Raw genomic sequence first — 12,549 nt, 5'->3', positions numbered from 1 at the left:
CTCCTGCTCATGAGAGCGGTCCTTTGATTTGTATGGGTGAGAGTGGCCAGATTGCCAACTCAACGAGCCTACCATTTTGGGGATTCGTCTTATTGGGGAATTGGGAACTCAACTACACAAGATGGAATTCACTCATTCCCCGAAATAGAGGTAAGTAGATAAATTGCTCCTTTAAGGGTTGGTTCATGGTCTTGAGCATAGTGGCCACACCCTCTCCTGGCCCAAGAGAACTTAGTCGTAGTAGGACTATGACTTATTGTTCATTAGAGGAATTAGTGGTACTTAATAAGTTAAATGTAACTACATAGGGAAAACGGTGAATTGGTCCAGTTGTACTTACGAGCGATTTGTGAAGGGTCATCGCACCGTTGATTGGTCATATGGACACAGAAATATATCTGTAGTGTGAAGAGTGCAGCTGTCGGTCTTTAGTGGAGTTATCAATAGTTAACAGATGGTGGATCTCGTGATTAAAGAGTTTAATCAGTTATTCACGTACCGTTGGAGCTTCAAACTACAGATCCATGAGATCTCCTTGGTAGCTAAATGAGTTCAAGTTGAGAATCAGATTTTGGATTAATTTGAAGTGTTCAAATTAACAAGAGGAAATTCAATTATATGTGATATAATTGATATGATGTATTAGATACATTAATTGGAGGAATTAATATAAATATGATTTATATTAAAAACTATGAAATAGAAAAATAACTATGGTTTATATGTTACATATGATGAAATATTAAAACTATAAGTTATAAATATAATATGATAAGTTGGTTATTATATTTATTTATAACATATTAATTATTCCTTTTCACTAATAACCGATTTGAATGGAAGGTTATTGGAAGTTTTATGGTAACTGTGAGATAAAAAGGAAAATGGTTTTCCAAAATTAGATTGATGATTCATTTCGGAAAAATCTTACAAAAGGCTTTCAAGTAAAAAGGTTTTACTAAGCGATATCATAGAGAGCATATATGATGGAGCTACGAGTTTACTATACGCTTATTCGATACTACACAATCGAGTAGCAAAGTCTATACGATAGGCTTCATCTTCTAAATGATCGAGTACATCATCTATATGATAGATAGTATTCATCTTCCACTTATTCGATCGTCTACCTCCTGCTTTCCTTAATCCAAAATCATATAGAGCCCACAACTTTTGGATTCTCACATCGAGAATACCAAGTTAACCATCGCGATGATGTTTTAGTTATGTTCGAGGATCAGGTTGAACTCGATTATGATCGAGGTGCATCCAGACATTTGTTGAGATTGAGTTTGATCGTTGTGTTCGAGTTCATGTTGATTGAACATTTTGCTGAACAATCAAAGGATATGTGAATAAGAGTTCTTCAAAGGTTTGCATACTCTATCCCTTTGTATCTTCCTTTATAAGTAGCATGCTGTAATTTCTGATTATACATAATATGTTCGTTTCTGTTTAGACTGTAATTGTTTGTGTGTTCTTTCTCAATGGGATTTAGAACGATCCACTTCCGTTGCTCACAGGACATCTGTGTTTAGATTTCCTTCACACGGAGTCCCCGAGGGGAACGTTAGGACAACCGTCTGCATGGCTCAGGCATGACGCTCTGAAACACGTCTTCAATGTTCGTATGCAAGAAGGAGCATCTGTTCGAGAACATGTTCTCAACACGATGATCTACTTCAACGTGACGAAGATGAATGTGTCAAGCATCGATGAAGCTAATCAGGTTAGCTTCATACTTGAGTCTTTATCTGAAAGTTTTATGCATTTCCGTAGCAATGTTGTTTTCAACAGGATTGACTACATCTTGACTACTCTACTCAATGAGCTACAAACCTTCCAATATTTGTTGTAAAGCAAGGAGAAGAAGAGTGAAGCAAATGTTGCCTAATCTTCTAAAAATTTACATAAAGGTTCGACCTTTGGAACTAAATATGTACCTTCTTCCTCCGGCACGAAAAAGTGGAAGAAGAATAATGGTGGAAAGAGGAAGGCTAACTTCGTAGTTACTGTTCATAGGGTAGATAACCCATAAAGGCTAACAAAGGAAAATGTTTATACTGTAACCAAAATGGTCATTGGAAGAGGAAATACCCTAAATATTTGGCAGAAAAGAAGAAATCCAAACAAGATAAATATGATTTACTTGTATTGGAAACCTGTTCAATGTAGAATGATGATTCTGTCTGGATTATTGACTATGGGCCACTAACCATGTTTATTATTCATTTCAGGGTAGTTCCTGGTGGCAACTAGATACTGGTGAGATGATGATGCAAGTTGGAACCGGGTACGTCATCTCGACTGTGGCAGTGGGAGGTCTTCGGTTGACTTTATAGAACGTATTTCTTATATTAAAAGATTTATTTGTAGTTCTCGATTTAAAAATGAACTTAGTTTATGTAAAGTGTTTGCTTGAACATAATTATGATATCAACTTTCTCTCTAATAAAGTGTTTATTTCCAATAATGGTGTTAATATTTATTCTACAAACTGGAAAAGAATCTTTATGTGCTAAGACCGTCAACAACTAAGCCCTCCATAACATTGATTTGTTTAAAACTGTTGCAACTCAACATAAAAGACTTAAAATTTATCCTAAAAAAAATGCCCAAATTTGACACCTAAAATTAAGACACGTTGGTAACATGACTTGAATCCTAAGTGAGTTGTGAACTCGTGCTTATGAGGGAGGTCCTTTGATTTGTATGGGTGAGAATGGCCAAATCTCCGACTCAACAAGCCTACCATTTTAGGGATTCGTCTAGGGAGTTGGGAATACAGCTACACAATATGGATTTACTCCTTTTCCGATGCAAGGTTAAGTAGATAAATTGCTCCCTTAAGGGTTGATTCCGGGTATTGAACAATGTGGCGCCACACCTTCCCCTAGCTCGAGAGGGGTTTAGTCATAGTTCGACTATGATCTATTGTTCATTAGAGGAATCAGTGGTACTTAAAGAGTTAGATGTAACTACAGGGGCAAAACGGTAATTTGGCCTAGCTGTACTTACAAGCAATTTTCTGAATGGTCATCATATTATTGATTGATTATATCCAATAGAAATAGAAATATATATGTAGTGCAAACAGTGTAGCTGTCGGTATTTAGTGGAGTGCTCAACAGTTAACAAATGATGAATAATGTAATTAAATAGTTTAATTAGTTATTCATGTATTGTTGGAGCTTCAAGCTACAGGTCCATGAGGTTCCTTTGGTAGCTCAATAGGATTAATTGAAAATAAGTTTTTTGATCAATTTGAATTGTTCAAATTAATATAGAGATTAATTATATATGATATAATTAAGTTGTTTCAATTATATGTGATATAATTGTTTTAATATATTTGATACATTATAGCTTAATGGAAGGAAATGACTATTTGAATGATATTCAAATATAGTTTCTATGAATTGGATTCATAGTTGTTAAATTATATAAATAAGATTTACATATAAAAGAAAAAAGAAAAAATAGCTTATTTTATACGTGATACAATATTAAAACAATAGGTTATATGTTATATTTGATATAACATATAATTTAATATATATATATATATATATATATACATACATACATACATATNATTTATATTTATATTATTATTATTTTAATAATAAGGAAGGGAGTTACAACTCCCTTCCCCTTATTTTCTCTCCAATCACGTAAGTGGGTGGTGGATATATTTGACATATAGAAGATAAATCTTTCTTCTTCTTCTTAGCCAAGGTTAATTGATTGAAAAAGTGAGAAAGACAATAGAAGAGTTCTGTGTATTTGAGTTTTTTAGAGAGTTCTCAATCTTTCCTCTTCTACACGAAGTTTTTCCTCAAAACCAAAATAGCCAGAGCCCACCATTATTGGGTTCTCATCCTGAAAATACTGAGGAAACATTCGTGATAGTATTCGTTCTTGTTCGAGGTTAATCTTGAAGAAAGTCTTCAAGTTGTTCGTGAACTGTTTGAGGTAAAACGTGAAGAAAGGTCTTCAAAGCTGATGTTTCTTGAAACCCTTTATTTAGCATGTTGTAATTTATAATTAAATGCATATCTTGTTTCATGTTTACTGTAAAATGGAATTTGGTCGACCTGCTTCCGCTCAAGGGATCGAAATGAGACAATAACGATGCATTCCATGTAATTTCCTTTTCCAATTTCTTAATTCCTCCCCCTGATGTTGGAAAAATTTTCTCATTAAAATGACAATAAAAAAATCGTGCAGTAAATACATTATCCATCAGGGGTTGAAGATATTTAATAATTGATGAGGAATCATATCTAACATATATTCTTAACTCTTCTTGAGGACCCATCTTAGTACTTTATGGTGGAGCAATTAGAACATATACTGCACAACCAAAAATTTTCAAATGGGAAATATTTGGCTTACGATTATAAGCTAATTGTAATGACGAGTACTTATGATAAGCTATTGGCCTAATATATACAAGTAACGCTGCATGCAAAACAACATGCCTCCATACAGATGAAGGAATCTTAGCTCTCATAAGTAATGGTCTTGTAATTAATTGCAAACATTTTATAAATGATTATGCTAAACCATTTTGTATATGAACATGAATGCCAAGATGTTCAACACTTATCCCAATTGACATACAATAATTATCAAAAGCTTGGGATGTAAATTCAGCAAGACGAATGGTCTTAATTGTATAATCAATAAATTGTGCTCTTAACTTCATTATTTGAGCAAGTAATCTTGGAAATGTAAGATTTCGACCTGATAATAAACACACATGTAACCATCTACTTATTGCATCTATTAATACTATAAAATATTTAAATGATCCACTTGGTGGGTTAATGAATCCATATATATCACCACGAATTCAATATGAAATTTCAGGTGATTCAGTCCACTCTTTAGCTAGTGATGGCCTAATTATCATTTTTCCTTGAGAGCACATCACATGATAATTCATTAGATTGAATAGTCTTCTAGTTCTTCAATGATTGTCCATTTGAATTCTCAATAATTCTCCGCATCATTATAGATCCTGGATGACCCAATCAGTCATGCCAAATTGTAAATATGTCTGAATTCATGAATTTCATGTTCATTGTTGCATATGTTTCAATTACTCATATATGAATATAATACAATTCAGAAGGTAAAGTAGACAACTCTTCCAATATACGTTTTTCATTTGAGACAGTGGATATGATATATAGATATTTCACATTATTCTTACTATCAGTCTTGATATGATAATAATGCAACGTAAATCTTTAAAACTTGGAAGATTTGCCTTTGATGGACTAGAGAGCAATGCATTGTCAACTGTAAATTTTGTTCCTCTAGGCAAAATAATATTTGCTTTTCCAAAACCTCCGATCAAGTTAGCAGAACTTGATATTGCATTTACTTTTGCTTTTAGCATTGTCAATTTGAAAAAATATTTTTTATTTGTAAGCATTCTGTGTGTGGTTGCACTGTTTGCCAAACAGATCTTATTTGCTCATTTTTTAAACACCCAACATATGAAAATGATCTATGTTTCTTCATAAAAAAAAAAAATTACAATTAGAAAAACAACACTTAAAATATATCAAAGTTACTAAAAAAAAAATAAAAATAGATAAAAGAAAATAATAACATTAAGTCTGGATATTCTCAAAATCAAAAGAAACACTTGATGTTCTATTAACTGCGTCAATCATATCTTCAGGAGATTCAAAGAAGTTCGTCACATCCAAATTTGTTATATGGGATGGGTTAAATATATCGTTATCCTGGTATGCAAAACTTGCTTTAACATTTTTCCCTTTTTCCTTCAAGGAGGCTTGATAGAGGTCAACTAAGTGTTTTGACGTAAGACAGGTACGTGACCAATGCCCAGTCATTCTGCATCGGAAGCATTTATTTTCAACATTTTTTTAACTCTTATCTTGTGGAGTTTTTCTTTTGTGATCATCATTTTGTGTTGTTCATTTGAAATTTGAATGATTAAAACGAGCATCACAAAAATAATAATTATTTATTCCTTTGCTACAGTCATGACCTCGACTGCGACCTCGACCTCGACCGCGATTATTATTAAAATTCACAGTATTGACTTCAGGGAATGATGTTGTTTCTATTGGTCGAGATTCATGATTTTTTTTATCAATAACTCGTTATCTTGTTCGACTACAATAAGACATAAAATTAATTCAGAAAACTGTTTAAAACATTTCTTTCGATATTGTTGCTGCATGAGCATATTTGAGGCATGAAACGTAGAAAATGTCTTCTCTAACATATCAACATTAGTAATTATTTATCCGATAACAACAATTTTGAACTGATTTTAATTAATGCGAAGTTGTAATCACCTACTGATTTAAAATCTTGTAGCCTCAAATACATCTACTTATAACGAGTTTTAGGAAGAATAACGGACTTTCGATGATTATATCTTTCTTTTACATTTTCCCACAAGATACGAGGATCTTTTATTGTAGGATATTCCATTTTCAATCCCTTATGAAGATGGTGACGAAGGAAAATCATAACTTTTACTTTGGTCTGAATTGATGTCATATTTTCCTTCTTTAATTGTTTCTCCCAAGTTCATGGTATCTAGGTGAATTTTAGCATCAAACACCCCGTGACAAATAATTATTGCCATTAATGTCAAGGGTTGCGAATTCTAATTTTGTATTTATATTAGAAATTTAATAGATATTGAATATGCAAAATAACATCAAATTTTTTAATTATAACGAAGAGGGAAAATCGACATATCTTTAAGACCTACCTTTAGCGGAGAAAACGACAGAAGCTTGTGCTGATAACGTGTTCTGAAATTGAGGAGCACAATTGAAACACAGATATGGGAAAAATATAATAATAATAAATAAAATATAGAATAACTAAAATCACAAAATAACTAAAATTATAAAATTGGATAATAGAAAATTTAGTGGAATTTGAAGTGGATTTCTTACCAATGGGTGTGTGCTCTTAAGATCCACAAAATCCCACTATTTATAGACAACGTGGCAAGTAGGATGTGGACTTACATGGACACCAAACATGAATAACTACAAGACATATGGTCAATATGAAGGGTGACACATGACTTTTGGGACAATAAGCAATGATCATATATTTATTATTATAATACTCATAATAAATATCTATTAAAAGGATTAACTATGAATTTGCGAATATAATTGCTTTTAAGATATATTGAAACTTTTAAAAAAAAAGAAATTCTTATAAATAGAAAAACCTAAAAGATATTTATATTTTATAGTAAAAAGTTTCAAAAGTATCATATATTTTTTGAAACTTTTGCTATAAAGCATAAATACTTTTAATTTTTTAATATTTCAAAAAGTCCCTTAAAAAATATATAAAAAAATAAAATAAAATTCAACCTTTAAGAAAGGCGGAAACGAACCTTCACCTACACATTTTTAGGAGATAAAAACCCCAACACTCCCTTGTTCCTTTGGATGCATGTTTTTATATTTTTGAAAAAATATATATAAAAAAAATATATGCAGGAATTATCCAATAAAATCATGTGGCAATTTTTTAAAATAAAAAATGATTTTTAATTTTTTTTTATCTGTGCCTAAAAAAGAAGATGCACATGATTAGATGCAACCTATGTTGTATCTAATTATTATCTTTTTTAGGATAAATAGTCTAATTTCGAATAAATAAACAAATAAATAGTACTAATAATAATATAAAGATTTTTTTTTTCTTTTTTGTTAATTTAAAAAAAAATAGTTTTAACAAACAAGAGTCGAGAATGTTTTTGAAGGATGATTTGCGGTCAGAATTATGGCGGTAGTTTTATTTTAAAGTGCCTTGTTTTTTCCTCTTTTTTTGAGTGCCTTTTAAGAAAGTGCATTAATAGAAGATTGAAATAGGAAACGTATTTGAATTATTTCTTTCCCGTCATTATTGAGTTAAATTATTTGAAATAATTTGCTTTTTATTGTCGAGAAACTTAGATGTTTTTATTTTATTTTATTTTTTAATTATACAAACCACATCTAAATTATAAAATTTACTACAATTACACTCTCGATCATTTTATTTGATCAATCACTCCTAGTCTTAAACTAGATAGGTTGTTACAATTACACCCTTAATTTAATCAATTAGTTCATGCAATTTGTTAATTGTTACAATCGACTCCTATAGTTTGTTATTATTATTATTTTTCATTCGACCTTGATAGCGAGTTACAAATACATTTTGATTTTTTTAAAAAAAATTGAAGTGACATTTGAAATTTAAGGTTCAACATTAATATTGAAGATGAATCGAAATCAATAATTAAAATATTGTTGATCACGTTCATATCAAATTTTTAATTTTATAGATATACCAATGTTAAAACTAATTGAGAGACTGATTGCACTAAATAACAAATAATATGGGGTTCATCCATCACATTAAAAGTTCAAGAGTGTACTTGTAAGAACTAAATTGTTTAGTAGGATTCGATCCCTTGACCTAACACACCGATTGGAGAAAACGGTGTGACCGATTGTTAAGAAACTATATTGTTTAGAAGGATGATTAATCAAATTAAGAGTCCAGAGGTGTAATTTGAAACTCTCACATCTTGATCGTGATTGTAACGTATTGAGTAGTTGAATTATATGTTTTTTTTCCAACCCTATATATGGAATGAAAGAAATCAAACATCTTATCTTTTAATCAAGAACATATGCATAAATAAGTCGACTATGATTAGATTGACTGAAACTCGAAGATCTGAAACAATCTCTATGAAACCAATTATGCTAAGATGTTTTTGAGTATAAACCTAATTTATTATGTTTTCTTTGACAACTATTAGTTGATTACATCGAAGAAGTCAATCAGGCAAATTGTAACTCTCAGAGTAAGTGAAACTTCACATGTGCAATACTAATGTTTAATTTTCTTGTCTACCTAAAACATATTTTTGTTCAATTGTATATTTTACCATTAAAAATTTATGGATACAATTGTAACAAATACTACAATTTAGATATAGTTTGCTCAAGCTAAAATGAGCTTAATTCGATGGTAATTAACACGGTCATCCTCCCTAAAGGTTGAGGGCCGATTCTCCATCTTTGCAATTGTTATACTAAAAAAGAAAGAAGTTAGTAGTAGTTTGCCCAGTTTGTTAAAGTTAAACCTATACTTTATGCCAAAGAAAAAAAAAAAAAATCAAAATTCAGAAAAATCAATAAACTCAATTATCTAAACATGTTTTTTTTTTTGGTTGAATTTTTTCCTTCAAAAATTAAACATTTTACTTTCTTTAAGCAAAGTCCAAACATGAATGAACCAATTTCCTCTCTTTAATTCAAACCATCAGCCCCTCCTTTCATGTATCCAACCTCACTTTTCCTTTTCTTTTTTCTTCCGAAAAAAAGAAAAGAAAAAAAGAAAAGGAAAAGAAGTAGAGATACTTTTATCGATGGGAACACGAGTTAAGGATAGAATGTTGATTTAAAATATATATTTCAATCGCTTTCTAAATCACACTTTTTTGGATAAATTCAAATTTTTTAACCTTACACTTGAGATATGGCTTAAAAACACCATATTTTAAATAATTTTAAATTTATAGACCAAAATTTGACCCTACTGCTTGACTGTTCATCCTTCATTTTTCAATGTAGGCCATAAAATTTGAACATAATTGTATATGTTTTTTAAATGAACTTTCAAAAACTAAAAACTAGTATTGAGAATGGATTCAAAACAGCTAATTGTGTAATTGAGAGTGATTTCGAAATTATTAAAATAACTTTTGTCACAGGTAACTACTATTTATGTGGGACGACGAATTGAACCAAGTTCAACAGTCATTAACATATGCCAATTCCATTGAGGTTGAAGCTCAAATCCACATATCCAGCTTTGTTTTCAAGTTGATTATAGAACATCATAAGAAAATGGCAACTCAAACAACACATCTTCCCATCGTTTCTAAATAATAGATTCGAAAAACTTTCAATTAGCCCAAAATAAATCAACAGATTTAGTTCTCTGGCTTCAAATCCTACGGTTGTAATGCCTGTGGAAGCAAGAAAATCTATCCAAGATCTACCATTTGAATCTGTTCTTCCTTTTGGTGGGGATATGAAAAAGTAAGTATTGAGTATTATTAGATCAATCAAATGACTTTGGTCACTTACAGTAAAACTTAAAAAGTATTGCACTTTCTCACACACACCCCACATGGATTTGATCCTATCCAAAGTTAATATTTATATTGTTGACAAAAAAAGATCATGGTATCAGATTCAACAACCAGACAATCAATCTTATCATCACATACTTTTCTTCCCAACAAAAATTGCCAAAAAAAAAATATAGTTTATTAATTTCAAATCTCATCCACTAATTGATTGAAGGTTAACCTTAATTAATGAGAGGATCAGGGAGACTGTGTTTGTCATATAAAGTCAGGGCATGATTTCTCCTGGTCCCTTCTGTTTTTATAATTATTTTTTATTATATTTTGTTCGAATCAATCGATGACAAGTGCATCTCTGTAAATTCAGAATCTGGGTCTGACCACAATTTGGCATCTTTATCTATTAGTTACCAAAAAAGAGAAGTAGGAAGGAACAGTCATTCATTCCAAATGGATTTGCCACCACATCATTTTCCTCTAATTAACAGTGTTTTATATAGAGAAACTATTTCCCCTTCTTCCAATATGAAGAAAACTAAAGGTGGATGATGATGAATTCTAATGGGTAAAACAGACTGACTGCCAATTACTAAGCTTTGAACATCTTGATCAAGTTAATTTATGAGAGAAAATGATAAATTAGGATACAGATAAGTAAACTAATACAGACTAAACATTTCCAAAGATGGGAAAAATAGTTACCTAATTCTGCATCTCATCATCTAGTTGCTGCTATCGCTGTTACTGTTGTTGTTGTTGCTACAATGATGATTACCAGCAGCAACAACTCTTCTCCCATGTTTGAGCTGCGAAATCTCCAACTGTGTCTTCATAAAGAATTGCATTCTTTGCAATTCCAGATCCTTGGCAAATTTCATCCTCTGCTTCTCCATTTCCACTACTTGCTCCAGCTTCGAACTCTCTGCTTGTTCATACGCCTCGCCAAATTTCAGAATTGCTTGTGTTAATTCACTCACAGCATTTCCCCATCCCTTTTCTCTCGATCCATTCCTTCCCTTCTCTGCCTTCCCCACCTGCCCCAAATTCGGATTCACCGCTTCCTTCTGAACCCTAACATTTTTCCTCTGAAAATTTGCTTGCCGATAACTATCACTCGAAGTTGGGGATGTTTCTCGGTCGGAGCCTGAGGAATCGGAATCAGTAGTTCGAGGCCGCTTGTGGTACTGAATCTTCTGAGCTTTTGGCCCCTTTGGTTGCTGTTGGTGACTGTGATTATGATGAGCTTGATACGGAATTAACGATCGATTCACTACAGGAATTCCTAGAGGAACTTTCTGGTTCTGCTGCAGCGGCGGATTTACAGCGGTCGCTACACCGGCGCTAGAAGCAGAATTCTTCGAAGCGGGACCAATCAGTTGATCCAATCTATCATAAAATGGCCACTTACTGGGGCCTCCTCCAGCAGTAATCTTAGCCTTCTCAGTCTTATATTTCTTCTTGACCGTATCAATCCGATTCTTGCACTGAATATCAGTCCTCGGTATCTTCGTATAATCCTCTCTACTACTCACAATATCAGCAACCTCTTTCCAATGCTTCTGCTTCAAATTCCCTCTACTCAGTTCTAAATACCTCTCTCCCCAAGCATCAATCAGCACCGACGTCGCACCTTCGCTCCAGCAATCCTCTCTTCCGCCACCGCCGCTTCCTCCACCGCCGCCCTTGGACTGCTGATTCGGCAGAGCCAAGGTTATCATGTTCTGAGAAGAAGGCGGAGGAGGAGGCGCCGCCGCAACCGTTACGGTAATCCGGCCGTTGGAGATCGGCGAAGCAGGAGATCCACTTCCCGGTGACGGATAGGACTGAATCTCATCGTCTTCCTTCATGGAATCCGGTCCAATCTTGAACAAAAAATCGCCGATCCGAAAATGTTACGCACCGATCTGGCAACTAGATGGAAAGAACGTGATGTTGGTTCACCGGCGCATGTGAATCGGTCCGGTACCGTCATGAGCCGGAGATATGCCGCGATGTGAAATGCAAATGTCTGATCCGAGAGAGAGAAAAAGGGTTAGGGTTAGGGTTTGGGGTTGACCGGCGAAAATGGCATAATTTCTGTGAAGAAAAAATGGGGAGTTTAATTTGGTTGACGGAAAAAACAGGGAGAAGGGAACTGACGGCGTCGGTGAGGGAGTAATTTGGGAAGGGGATACGTGGCGATAAATTAGAACCGGATAGACGACGTGGCAAAACGTGATTGGCGGTAATTTGTACCGGGAGTTTTTCATAACCGGAGTGACCGTGATGACGCTGCCGGCATAGCCTCGGGTAGGTAGTCCATCGCTGTTTTTATGTGGTACAAGTAATTTACTTAAAACTCCAATTATGTCTGATTAATTACAATTTTATCC

At 33.1% G+C, this 12,549-nt stretch overlaps 1 protein-coding gene across 1 annotated transcript; it reads right to left on the bottom strand.

Moving 5' to 3' along the window:
* Positions 1 to 9,827: 9,827 nt before the first annotated feature.
* Positions 9,828 to 12,549, bottom strand: LOC120086365 (trihelix transcription factor ASIL2). Its single transcript, XM_039042982.1, has 2 exons — positions 10,880 to 12,549; positions 9,828 to 10,105 (listed from the first exon to the last, which is right to left on the bottom strand). The coding sequence occupies exon 1, from the start codon at positions 12,022 to 12,024 to the stop codon at positions 10,900 to 10,902; it is 1,125 nt and encodes a 374-aa protein (XP_038898910.1). The 5' UTR covers positions 12,025 to 12,549; the 3' UTR covers positions 9,828 to 10,105; positions 10,880 to 10,899.

This window comes from Benincasa hispida, chromosome 9, assembly GCF_009727055.1.
Source record: "Benincasa hispida cultivar B227 chromosome 9, ASM972705v1, whole genome shotgun sequence".
NCBI lineage: Eukaryota > Viridiplantae > Streptophyta > Magnoliopsida > Cucurbitales > Cucurbitaceae > Benincasa > Benincasa hispida.
This window is presented reverse-complemented; position numbering and strand designations above follow the sequence as displayed.